At 38.3% G+C, this 13,448-nt stretch overlaps 1 protein-coding gene across 1 annotated transcript; it reads left to right on the forward strand.

Moving 5' to 3' along the window:
• Nucleotides 1–9,733: 9,733 nt before the first annotated feature.
• LOC109199398 (uncharacterized) lies at nt 9,734–13,368 on the forward strand. The gene is made up of 3 exons (XM_025904933.1): nt 9,734–9,743; nt 10,694–10,896; nt 12,460–13,368. The coding sequence occupies exons 1-3, from the start codon at nt 9,734–9,736 to the stop codon at nt 12,958–12,960; spliced, it is 714 nt and encodes a 237-aa protein (XP_025760718.1). The 3' UTR covers nt 12,961–13,368.
• Nucleotides 13,369–13,448: the final 80 nt, after the last annotated feature.

Raw genomic sequence — 13,448 nt, forward strand, 5'->3', positions numbered from 1 at the left:
CAATCCTGTGGGTCACCGGTGTTGGGTAAGTTACTTTAAATTAGTAACTTAGTTACATTACTAGTTACTTCTATAAAAAAGTAACTCAGTTACTTCAAGTTACTCATTACTTTCAGAGTAACTAGTTACTAGGGAAAGTAACTTTGGTTTTACTCAGAATTCTCTTGTTAATGTGTTGCTTCCGTAACTGGATACCCAGCAAGATTGTCAGTCTTCTAGCTTGCTTACTTGGCACAAGTGCACCGTGCCACCTACCAATAGAAAGGAAAAAATAATGTGCACATTTCCACGAGAGAAATCCCACGCCTGGACTGTCGTTGACCGCCGCCATGATTCTAGCCTGCTTTTTACATCCAACACAAAAACTGCAGTCGTGGTGCTTTTGATTGTACTCAGAACTCGGAAATTCTGCCTTCTGAATAGGAAGATGTAGGTAACACCAGACTGCAGATGAGCTGCATACAGAGCTGGACTGGGACAAAAAAAATCGTCCCGGCATTTTGACTAGAGACCGGCCCGCCATTATAGGAAAAATCATAAAGCCTTTGAATGAAAATAAACACTGTTGTGACAGTGATGTACACTGTTCTGATGGTATATATGTATCAATCTATCAATTGTTTGTTGTAAGACTCAGATAATTTTTTAAAAGCGAGACATTTTAAATGAGAATAATAAAGAAAAGTATTTCTTTCTGCCCCCCTTTCCCTGTTAATGCCCTACCTGGCCCCCTGGCAACACTTTGCTAGACCCGCCCCTGCACAGTTACCAGCTGTCAGCTACGTAGAAAAGGATCCTGGTGTTATTTGTCTCTCAGAAACAGTTCATAACTTCCCTTCAACTCATTCATGTCACCTAAAAGGTAAACCTGTTTCTCCATCACCTGTTCAGCTCTGATGATTCAGTAAGGACATCTCCTGGTTTCATCTGCATGTTTCCCTCTCACCAGATAACCAAACCGACATCCGCTGGTTTCTTCTTTCTGGCGCAAAGTGGGCGATAAATAAACAAGAGAGAAAAGCCGATCAGCTGATCATTGATCAGTTTCGTGATTGAAGTAGAAACAGGAGGGGAGAGAATGAGAGAAGAAGAGGCAGCTGTGCAGCTTCAGCTTTGTGTCTTTTTCATTGTAGCTGAAGTCCGGGACAAACTGTTCCTTTTCACCTCAGTACGAAATGCGTAATATTTTCTCTGAATACGAGACAATTCTGTTTTTTACGGGACGGTTGGCAACTCTAATAATTAACCGTATGAACAAAATAAAGTTCAACATCAGTAACATAGCACCCACACAGCTGTATAGAAACTCCGTCATGCTAGCTAGCACGCAGTACGAAAATGTCAGCATAACGAAAACAAACTCCACCTAAACTTGGTTTATATCTGACTCCAATAGACTGCAAGTCATAACTTCTTACCTGAAGTTCAGTTCACCTGACACGCGGACCGGCGGCCGCTTCGGGTCTCTCCTCTTGCCTCCCTTTTCCTTCATCCACCTGCTGGCCTCCACCACTTGCTAATGTTACTGAATCTGTCGAAGCTCCGTGATAGCCACCGCAAGAAGTAACGAATAACGAGCCTATCTAAATCCCAGTAACGAGTAACGCGTTCCTGGTTTTGGCATAATAACTAGTTACCGTGCTCGTTACCACAATAATAACGTAGTTACTGTAACACGTTACTTAATAACGCGTTAGTCCCAACACTGTGGGTCACAAACACAAAAATGGCGTCTTCAGTCACACGCACCTCTCGAACACACTCATGTTAGCACTGTTGGAGGGGAAGCAAATATTTTCATAAATTGCTAATCATGCATAAACAATAAGCATGATGCTAAAGATTTTTGTGATCTTCGTTATTCTGAAATAATAAATGAAAATTTTTAAACCTTAAAAAATTACCTATGATGTACACCTGAGGTATTTTTCTTTCTTTCTTTCTTTTTTCATTACAAAGTTCTCATTACTTCATGTTGGAGCTTGTTAAATAGGTGGCTTAATGCAGGATTCCTGTTAGCTTTTTGTGATAAGTAGGTTTCAATGGTAATTGCAGGACCAAATGCTGCTGTTTTGGATGATATCATCTTGGTAACAGTTCTGCCTTTTTGCCCTTTGCCATGTTGATAGATACATTGATAGAAATGCTGATAGAAATGTTAAATTGCTGTACAGCACTAATTTTAGTTGGAAATTAAATTTCTTTCCGTTTTCTGGATATGTTTCTACTGCACATTTGTTTTCTTGGATAGAAATGTGCTTGAAACATTCACACTTCCATGGCAATCAGAGCCATGCGTTAAATGAAAAATCAAAGGAAAAAATTGCTTCATGGATTTTTCTTAAAAACTCAAATTATTCAAATTAGATTAGATCTCATTTCTTTGATCATTTTATTTTAAATTTCCAAAATATAATACAGAAACAAAAACAGCCCCCCCCCCCCCCCCCCCAAAAAGAGGAAAAAAAAAAAAAAGGCTCGGTTGCGTTACAGGAAAAACAGTTAATTCAAACAGACTTGCACTTCATGATATATATACATATACATACACACATACATACATCTACATGCACATACATATATACATACATACACATATATATATATATATATACATATATACATACACACATACACATACATACACATACACAAACCTGAAATTAATGAGAGTTTACAAATCTAGTTTAGCCCAGTCTGGCTTTTGCAAAGTGTTCCAAAAAGGGGTTCCAGACATTCAGAAAAGAGTCTTTTGAGTATTCACTGAACCTTTCAATATGTATTATGAACATCATGTCTGTTACCCACAACTGAAAGGAAGGAGGGGTGGGGGACTTCCATTCCCTCAGTATTATTCTCTTGGCAACAATCAGGCCTAGTTCCAGTGGCCCCTGCAATTTAACCGGAAGTAGCCCTGACATGGGAGAACATCCAAAAATTACAAGTTCAGGTTCAGGCTGTAAAGGTTTCATATATGCCTTGGAGTACCAGTCAAATATTTTAAACCAAAAGCCTCTTAATGAGGGACAAGACCAAAAGGCATGAAACAACGTGCCCTCTGCTCGTCTACACCTGTCACACATTGGGGAAATAGAAGGATAAAACTTGTGCAATCTGACCTTAGAATAGTGTAACCGGTGGAGGATTTTAAATTGAATTAATTGATGTCTGCTGTTTATAGAGCAGGAATGGATTTTGGACAGACACTTACTCCACATAGATTCGGGCACCCTCATGCCCGATTCTTTCTCCCAAGCCTGCCTAATCTCAACGGTATGCACTACAATAGAGTCGCCAAATAATTGTACAATTTTTGTGATAAGATGTCTGGAATCAGGTTGGCTGTTGAGTATTTCATAGATCCCGTGCTCCGAATGTAAAGTTGCAAAGTCTTTAAACTTAGTTTGAATGTAATGCCTGACCTGCAAATATCTATAAAAGTGTGAATGTGGCAAATTATATTTCTCTTTTAGTTGACCAAATGACAAGAATTTGTTATCAATATACATATCTTTAATATACACTAAACCCTTGTCTCTCCAGTCATGATAAGTCTTGTCTTGCCAAGGAGGCATAAAATCATGATTAAAACATATTGGCGTCTGTACAGATGTGTCTGGCAATGCCAAAAATCTTCTAATCTGATTCAAGATTCTGGTGGTTTGTTTTAATACAAAACCCAGACATTTATAAGTGTCTAATTTTCCAAGCTTAGTAAATAACATTGCCGACAGAGAGGAATTTTTCACTAATTCAGCTTCTAGTCTAACCCACAATGGGGAGGTCAATACCTGATTATCCGGGGAGTCCTGCTGCCAGAACACTAATGCTCTGATATTAGCAGCCCAGTAGTAATGTTTAAAAACTGGCAGACCCAGCCCTCCTTCTCTCTTAGTTTTCTGCAAATGCACTTTAGAGATTCTAGCCCTTTTACCATTCCAAATATAGGACTGAAGGATTGAGTCCAATTGTTTGAAAAAGGCTGCTGTAAGATAAATGGGGAGATTTTGACATAAATATAAAAATTTAGGAAGAGAAATCATCTTAATTGAATTAATACGTCCAATCATTGACAAAGGTAGTGTTTTCCAGTATTCAATGCTTTGCTTTAGCCCTGACAAATACTCATTGAAATTCAATTTAAATATTAATTTGGGATCTCTAGGTATAATCAAGCCGAGATAGTTTAGATGGTTCCTGACTACTTTGAATGGAACTTGCTGCAGAAATTCTGGTGAACTGTTGTTGGAAAGAAGCATAAACTCACTCTTTGACCAATTAATGGTATATCCTGATATTTTACCAAAAGCTGCAATCAGGCTGAGGAGCAGAGGAGCTGATTGTTCAGCATCCTGCAGGTACAATATTACATCATCAGCGTACAAGCTAATTAGTGATTCAACACTTCCAACCTGGAGCCCCTTGATGTCTGGATGCACTCTTATAGCCACAGCAAGAGGCTCCAAAACAATGGAAAAGAGTGCTGGGGATAGTGGACAGCCCTGCTGCACCGAGCGCTGCAGGAGGAATGGGGCAGATTGGTTGTTATTTGTCAAAACAGAGCACATTGGTTCTGTGTAAATTAATTTCACCCAAGAAATGAAAGATTCACCAAACCCAAATCTGCACAGTGATTCAAACATGTAAGGCCACTCGACCTGGTCAAAAGCTTTATGTGCATCCAAGGCCAAAACAGAGGCTCCCTTAGAATTTTTATAGTCAGAATAGATGATATTGAGTAATCGTCTAACATTAAAAAAGGAAAGTCTACCAGGGATAAACCCCGTCTGATCAGGATGAATAATGGATGCCAGATGTTTGTTCAATCTAGTAGCCAGGATTTTTGTAACTATCTTACGATCAAAACTTTGAAGTGCTATCGGCCTAAAATTATTAGGGTCAGTCTTATCTTTTCCCTTTTTCAGAATGAGAGTAATATTGGCTTGACATAAAGTTTTAGGCAATTTTCCTTCTTCTTTCGAGTTGCGCAGCATCCTAAGCACAAGTGGTGCAAGAATGTCACAAAATGTCTTATAGAACTCTGGACAGAAACCGTCAGGTCCCGCCGTTTTGCCATTAGGGAATGATTGTATAGCCTGGATAACCTCCTGAAGAGTAAACTCGGAATCAAGATAATCCCGGAATGAGTTCTTCAATTTAGGCAACGGGAGAGAGTCGAAGAAGCCATTAAGATCAGATTGTAACACATTATGCTTAAGAGAATATAACTCACTATAGACCTCACTGAAGCGACGGTTTATATCGATTGGGTTAGTTAACAGAGTTCCTGTTTTGGATTTAATGCTATGTATTGCTCTTGTAGCTTGAACACCCTTCAGCTGTCATGATAACAACATGCCAGGTTTATCCCCAAACTCGAAATGCTTTTGTCGCAGTTTCCAAAGTAAGTTACTAACTAGGCCACTCATTATATCATTATATTCATATTTTAATTTCACTATCTCTTTATAATCCACAGAAGATTTAGAAACTTGATACGTTCTTTCCAGATCAGGAAGAACACTATTGATTTCCGATAGACATTTCTCTCTTTCTTTTTTAAGAGCTGAAGTATAAGAGATTATTTCGCCCCTCAAAACAGTCTTCAGTGCTTCCCATAAAGTTGAATCGGATACCTCACCATTATCATTTAGTTCTATGTAATTCTTCAATTTACAGGTTATATTCTTAACAAAAATATCATCCTTAAGAAGATTAGCGTTAAGTCGCCAAGCGAAAACCTGCTTTGGAAGTGCAAGATTTAATGATATTGTTAATGGGCTATGGTCCGATATTAGTATATTATAATACTTGGAGTTAGTGACTTGAGAAATGAGACGTGAGCTCACTAGAAAATAGTCAATCCTGGTATAAGATTTATGAACATGTGAGTAAAACGAGTACTCTCTACCTGTAGGATGTTGGATCCTCCAGATGTCTACCATGTCCCTAGTTTTGAGAAGGTTGTTTAACAGTTTTGAAGAAGCTGATTCTGACACTAATTGTGTAGATGATCTATCTAAGAAGGGGTCAAGATAGCAGTTAAGATCTCCAGCCACTATTATATTAGAGTCGTTATCTGGGAGCAGATCAAAAATTCTCTTAAAAAAACTCGGTTCGTCTGTGTTTGGGCCATATATATTTAAGAATGTTAAGGGATGAGAATTTATGGTACCAGAGACCATTATGTATTTACCTAGAGGATCGGTAACCATAGAAGTCATTTGGAAGGGGACATTCTTCCCAAAGAGTATTGCAACACCACGCGCATGCGAGGTGAATGGTGACTGATATATCTGAGATACCCAATTGCACTTTAATCTGTCTTGTGTCTTTTTTAATATGTGTCTCTTGCAGAAAGATAATATCTGCCGATAAAGATTTCAAATGCTTAAAAACCTTCCCCCTTTTTATTAGATTAATTAGATCTCATTTCTAACATGATTCGGTTTCTTGCCTGTTGGCAATGTACAAAGAGCGGTAACACAAAAACAACATGAAACGACAGAGTGACAGGGACAGTAACTGAATGATGGCCTTGTATTTCACACATAATCTTGCAGAGAAAAACATGAAAAGCGGAAAATGCTGAAAATAAAATAAAGTAGCTTACCATAAAACTAAAACTGCTGTATCACTATTTTCAATCAATTAAGTCGCATTATTGTGACAGTACATTTCAAGTTGTTGTCTTTGACAAGAAGAAGGTCAAATTATTGTAAAACCTTTAAGTATTTTCTCCAGTGCCTCACTCATCCATTTATGACCTTATTGTGTGTTGTTTGTTGAAAGAGAGAGAAAAAGGGAAGGTATGGCAGGCCCCTGGTGACCATAGATGTTTTGAATACAATGTAAAACTGGTAACAATCAGAACTTGGATGCACAACCTACCAATACCTACACTCTTCCACGAGTGGGGTCAAAAATGACCCCAAATAGAAACAATGCATTTTGCTGTAAACGTGGTTGTTATTCTTCAAAATCTTTAAAACAAAGAGTTGTAATATTTTCATATTTGAGGTATTCCTCATAAAACATGTTTGTGACATGAGGCCCTTTGCATTTTTATTTTTTTTTCATTAATTTTAAGAAATTTGAGTTTTTGTATCACTCGTATCACTTTTGTATGCTTGCTCGACATACACTGCAGAAGCTGGGTCTCCCGTCTGAAAGGCACAAGTTGTTCATCCACTGTAACACAATCACTGAGGATGAATTTCTTTTATTTTGACAGTGAATATGCACCTGCGGACCACTTTTGTGCAGCCCTGACTATAAATCATGTATGTTACTGTGTAAAAATTAATTCCTGATCCATCATATGTGTAAGTGGGTCAGTCAGAGTTGCTAAGAATGAAAGTTTCATAGAAGATTCCATAGGAACTGCTTGTGGAAGAGTGGGGTAGTGATACAAAAATTGCATTTTTTTTAAATTAATGAAAAAATAAATAAAAATGCAAATGGCCTCATGTTACAAACATATTTTATGAGGAATACCTGGAATGTGAAAATATTACAACTTTTCATTTTAAAGATTTTGAAGAAATCTTCATTTTTGACCCCACGTGTGCATCTAAGGGTTAACACCCCTTGGCAAACTGCTGAGTAATTCTATTTACTTCCTCTTTAAGCTTAGCTTATATTTATGGAGGATAACTATACACTGCACACGATCTCGTTTCCACTACTCTGTGAACCTATGAGGCAGACCTTCCCAAAGTGTGGGGCCATTGCAGGGGGGGGCGCTTGGACACTGCTAGCACAGTTTGGGAACCACTGCTATAAGGTAAACCTGAAATGGTAAGAACTGGTGTGTATCTCTTAGATATCTTATAGCAGTGGTTCCCAAACTTATTTTGGTGGGCCCCCCTTTGTTTTACAAGAAAAATGTCCCCCCCCTCGATCCTCCAAACACACACCCATATTTTGCTCCATTGCGGTTCATTTCACACCTCAAACATTTAGTAAACAATTAAGCAAATACAAGTAAACTGCAATAAATTACAGGTAGTAATGAAATAAACTACTAACTCTTTTACGCTACGTCCACACCTACACGGGTATTTTTGAAACCGCAGCTGTTTCTGTGCGTTTGGACCTTTCGTCCACACATAAACGTGTTTCAAACTCCTTTTTTAAAACTCCTTTTTTGTGTTTACGTGTGGACGAGGAATACAAAGTTCATCACACAGCGTCAAAGGTATGTGCCTTTTTTCACATCACGCTGTGCGGCGTTATTGTTTACATGAGATGAATTGCAGAATGGCAGACAAAATACTGTTACTCTGACTATCTGCAGGTTTTACACGCTTACATAGACACACGCAACTACTGTCCCTGCATTTAGAAAGGCAGAGGCGTTACGGTGTGATTATTTTATGTGAAGTTGTTTTTTTTTTCCTGTGTAATAATATTCAACATTGCTATCAATGCATTTTTCAAAAAACGCCTCTCTGTGCAAAAACATAAACAGCTGTGGGATACTGTTTGTCCGTGATTTAGACAGGGGGAACAAATCGTGGCAGGATCAGCCTGATATTATTTGTATCTCACTGTAACTGTATGAAGAGCTAACATCGCCAAAATGTCAGGAGTAGTTAGTCCAGACCTTCCCAAAATGTGGGGCCCACTCCCACACTTTGGGAAGGGGGGCCTGCTCCCCTTAAACCATAAGTGACCTAAACATTCACTTATGGTTTAACCCGAAATTGAGAGATAAGATTTTACTTATGTTTAGGTCATTTTAATTTTCCAAAGTTTTGAGTACCAAACTTTGTCTTGCTTAATATAAATGTAGGTACACTGTGCAGCTACCATACACTAGCTGTTTAAACACGAAAGGGATTTTATAACACCATAATATTGTGCTACCAACAGAATAACGCACCTGTGTGGCAGGGGCCAAAACCTGTCTAATATTCTTCCCTGCAGCGCCTCCTTTTTTCTTGAAGACTTTTATGAGCTGGTCAGTGTATTGGTCAAGTTGTGCAAAAAGCCTTGGAACAAGTGGAGCAGTAGTAATCCACAAATTCTGCTTCCACCTGAAAACATGTCAACAAACACAACATACTGTACTGTAAATATACATACTATATGTACACATATACATACTTTATAACTAAAACTAATGTAGAAAGACCTCATTAAAGCTATAATTTTAACACAAACATTTACACAAAATGCTAATGAAGCCATTACAGCTTTTATTGTTATTTATCAAGTTCCAAAAAATATTGATCACAGCTGATCTGAAAAGAATTTCATACCTCAGGTCTTTGAACTGCAACCTTTACACTGGTTCAGATCTGGAGAAGAAATGACAGGGGCATGGGATGGGTCAGTAAAGAAAACTTAACTTATAAAGCAGTTTTGTTTTTAAAGTATAACAGTTCACATACCACATACAAGCTCAGCAGTACCACACGCAATTATCACCAGGTCTGTCCACTCATATGTCGTGAATAATTTTATTTAAAAAATTAAGTGTGTGATTTAACAAACTGTAATTTATAACTATGTTGATATGTATAACTCCGCTAGGAAACATGCTGTATTTACAGACCATTTTTACATTATGAGTCATTTGTGTGCTAGCACAGGGCTCCCACACAAACGCAAAGCAGGAGATGAAGCATAGCTGCATGTTTCCAAACCAACTTCATTCTAAGCCAAAGACTAGAAAATATAATGAAGCATGTCTTCCCTTTGGTTTCACCTGCACAAATGACTCATAATGACTAACAGTTAGTCATTATGAGAAGTGTTTGTGAACTAAAAAGCAAGAATGTGGGATACTGTTTGTCCGTGATTTGAAGAGCCCAGCGCGTGCTCCTGACGAAGGGAAAACCAATTCTGCAGGGAGACCTTGGCACTTGTGCAGGTGAAACCAAAGGTAAGACATGCTTCATTATATTTTCTAGTCTTTGGCTTAGAATGAAGTTGGTTTGGAAACATGCAGCTATGCTTCATCTCCTGCTTTGCGTTTGTGTGAGCGCCCTGTGCTAGCAGTGTCCGAGCGCCCCCCCGCAATGGCTCTGCGCCCCCCCTAGGGGGCGGGCCCCACACTGTCTTATATGGCTTATATCTTACATATTCTCATATAATTATTATATATATTTATACTGGTCATTGTTTTAGGTGTTACGTTAAAGAAATCACCGTAAGCCTTTCAATAACATTGCACAAAGTTTTAAAAAAAAGGAAAATAAAGATCACCTAAATTAACAGCATGAAATAATTGACATAAACAGTTATACCAGTTAGTGTTTCTGTTATTGTGGCCTTTTTTTGAACTTTTCTCAAACTAGAAGTAAATTTTGACAGGTGCTACAGAAATTAGATGTTTATTCCAAAACATGTTAAACATGAAATGCAGAATAAAATGTAGCAGAATTATACTTTTTAAATTATCATACCAAATTACCATAACAGACTCTCTCTACACGATCGAAAGAATTCACCTCTTTATATTACTGGATGTCTAGAATAGACACTGACTTCGAATGAAAAAAGAAGTAAAGGAAGTACGTTTAATACTTAGGACTAATGTCATAATAATTGTTCTCCTGTCACCTGATTTCACAGGGCTCGCTGATGATGCATCACCTCCTGCCTTTCGCTGCTCTCCTCCTTCTGTCCATCATTCCCACTGAAACTAAAGTGGTGACATCAGTGGAAGACTGTGATGAGTAAGTGGAAGAATGTGATGAGTCAGTGGAAGAATGTAAGGAGTTTTTTCTGCAGCAAACTCCACAAAACATCCCAGAAATTTTGGAGGGAGGGGAGATCCTTGACAAAAACAGATACAAACTGATTTGCCAGACTTTTGAAAACACCAGAACATTTGTGACGCTGTACGACACCCACAACAAGAGTCCAGTTTTTTCTGCTGCAAAGTAGAGAGGGAGTGCAGGTGGAGGACCCAGGCACCCATGGATGATTGAACCACAGGTGTCAGTTTTAATACATCTTTTTTAGCTGTAACAAAACATGTTGACACTGTAGCGCTACTTGAGATAAAATATATTTATTACTGTGACTCTTAGTTAACCACTTAAATCAGAGCTGATGCATCATCATAGCTGACGCTCCACGGTGTACTGGCTAAGTCCAAAACTGTAGCATCTGCTTTTGCTAACAATAACTTTCACTTGTTCAGTGATCCTGTTAATGATTTACTGAGATCTCTACATAAATTTCCCATTACACTGTAACTGCGCATTGTTTAGTACATTTCCTATGTAACAGCAGTCTTGTCAACTAAAGTTTGCTTTGAAAATAGGACCATAGAATCAGATAAAATTTGTACAGATTACACCCTAAGCTAGGGTGACCAACCGTCCTCTTTTCCCTGGACATGTCCACTTTTCACGTTCTGTCTGGGGCGTCCGGGGGACTTTTGAGACTGATCAAAATGTCTGGGTTTTCCTATAGTCCGACAGAGGACCCATGTGTTTGAGGTCATCCCTGAACTGATGCTTTGTGAGCGCTTAATCTGCGCTCACAGATGGGACGGACGGTGCGCAGCAACGTACCTAATGATGTTTAAAAGATCCCAAAGCGCAAGTGCATCATTTCAGATGAACTGCAAAAGAAATTTCCCTCTTACCAGCCCAATACTGGTAATTTTTCTTATGCAGATGACGCCTCTGCCTTTCTATTTCTAAATTAATTATTTTACGTGTAGTTGTTTTTTTTCCTGTGTAATAATATTCAACATTGCTGTCAATACATTTTTCAAAAATGCCTCTCTGTGCAAAATGGGTTCAAAAACATAAACAGCTGTGGGATACTGTTCATGATTTGAACCGAGGGAACAAATCGTGGCAGGATCAGCCTGATATTATTTGTATCCCACTGTAACTTTACTATATAAAGACCTAACATCTCCAAAATGTCAGGAGTAGTTATTTATTACAAGAAGTGTTTGTGAACTAAAAATCAAGAATGTGGGATCCTGTTTGTCTGTGATTTGGAGAGCCCAGCCCCCTAACGCAGGGGAAAGCAATTCTGTCGGGGAGACCTACATTGGCACTTGTGCAGGTGAAGCCAAAGTGAAGCTATGCTTCACCATATTTTCTAGTCTTTGGCTTACAATGAAGTTGGTTTAGAAACATATTTGGTGATGCTTCATCTCCTGCTTTGCGTTTGTGTGGGAACCCCGTCAAAAACCTGTCCATTATGCTAGCAGTGTCTTGTATTATTAAAGCTCTTCTTGACTGAGCCAAGTGTCCTCTTTTTTGAAAAACAAAATATGGTCACCCTACCCTAAGCTAACCTATATTATTTTTAGATTATAAAATTTTATACAATCAGTTATTAAATGTTCATTAAGTCCATTTTCCAGCTCCCATGCATGGCTTTTTTGTTTTGTTTTGCTTTCACAGCTTGAAGACCTCAGATGATGATGATGATGACAATATGAGATGAGCTGACAACAACATCATCTATAAACACCAGGCTGTAAACACTGATTATGACCACTACAACCAGCAAAAGTTTGACAGAGGACGTTTATTTCCAAACTCTTATGCATGTGATTTAACTGAAAAAATATCTACCTTTACCCTGACTAACGCTGTTCCACAAAAGTCACATTTCAATCGTGGAAAATGGAACCAAATGGAGAAATGTGTCAAACGCTTTCTGGATGAAAACTGCATTAACAATAAAAAAATGGAAGGCTTTGTAGTAATTGGAGCAAAACCTAGTGACAGTGCGAGTAGTGACAGTAGCTTACTGAACAACAAGATAAATATTCCTTCAGTGCTCTGGTCGGCCTTCTGCTGCTACAGTAGCAGTCAGAAGAAGTGGCTGGCAGGTGCACACTGGGGTGAGAACAGAGATGACCACCACAAATATCTGGAGACCAAGACCTTGGGAGCACTCTACACAACCCTTGGAATTGAAGCATTTCCTGGAACACGAGGTCCTGAAGACTTAACTACCCAGGTCTACTGAAAATGTGAACTTAAATCCAAAAAGCGGAATGTGATTGTGAGTCATAAGGATTTTGGAGAAAAAAAATGTTGTGTGGCTAAAAAGAGGAAAATCATAAAACCTGCATTTCAAAAAAAAAAAAAAAACTACTACCTGGAAGCACGGTGTGAGAATGAAGGGTTAAATTAAAAAGGGATTACGTTTTTTCGTGTGCTGCAGCTACTTTTAGTTTAACAAGTATGTAAGTTTTGTTGCTTGGCTTTCTCAGATGACCAACATGCCTTTCATACATATACAGTCGCGGCCAAAAGTTTTGAAAATGACGCAAATATTAGTTTTCATAAAGTTTGTACTGAAATATGATGAGAAGCACTTTTCAAAGGCTTTTATCGACAATTACATGACATTTATGCAAAGTGTCAGTGTTGGCCTTTCCTTTTCAGTAAGTAAGTAAGTAAAATTTTATTTATATAGCACCTTTCAAGATAAAAATCACAAAGTGCTTTACA

This window comes from Oreochromis niloticus, linkage group LG3 (assembly GCF_001858045.2).
Source record: "Oreochromis niloticus isolate F11D_XX linkage group LG3, O_niloticus_UMD_NMBU, whole genome shotgun sequence".
Taxonomy (NCBI): domain Eukaryota; kingdom Metazoa; phylum Chordata; class Actinopteri; order Cichliformes; family Cichlidae; genus Oreochromis; species Oreochromis niloticus.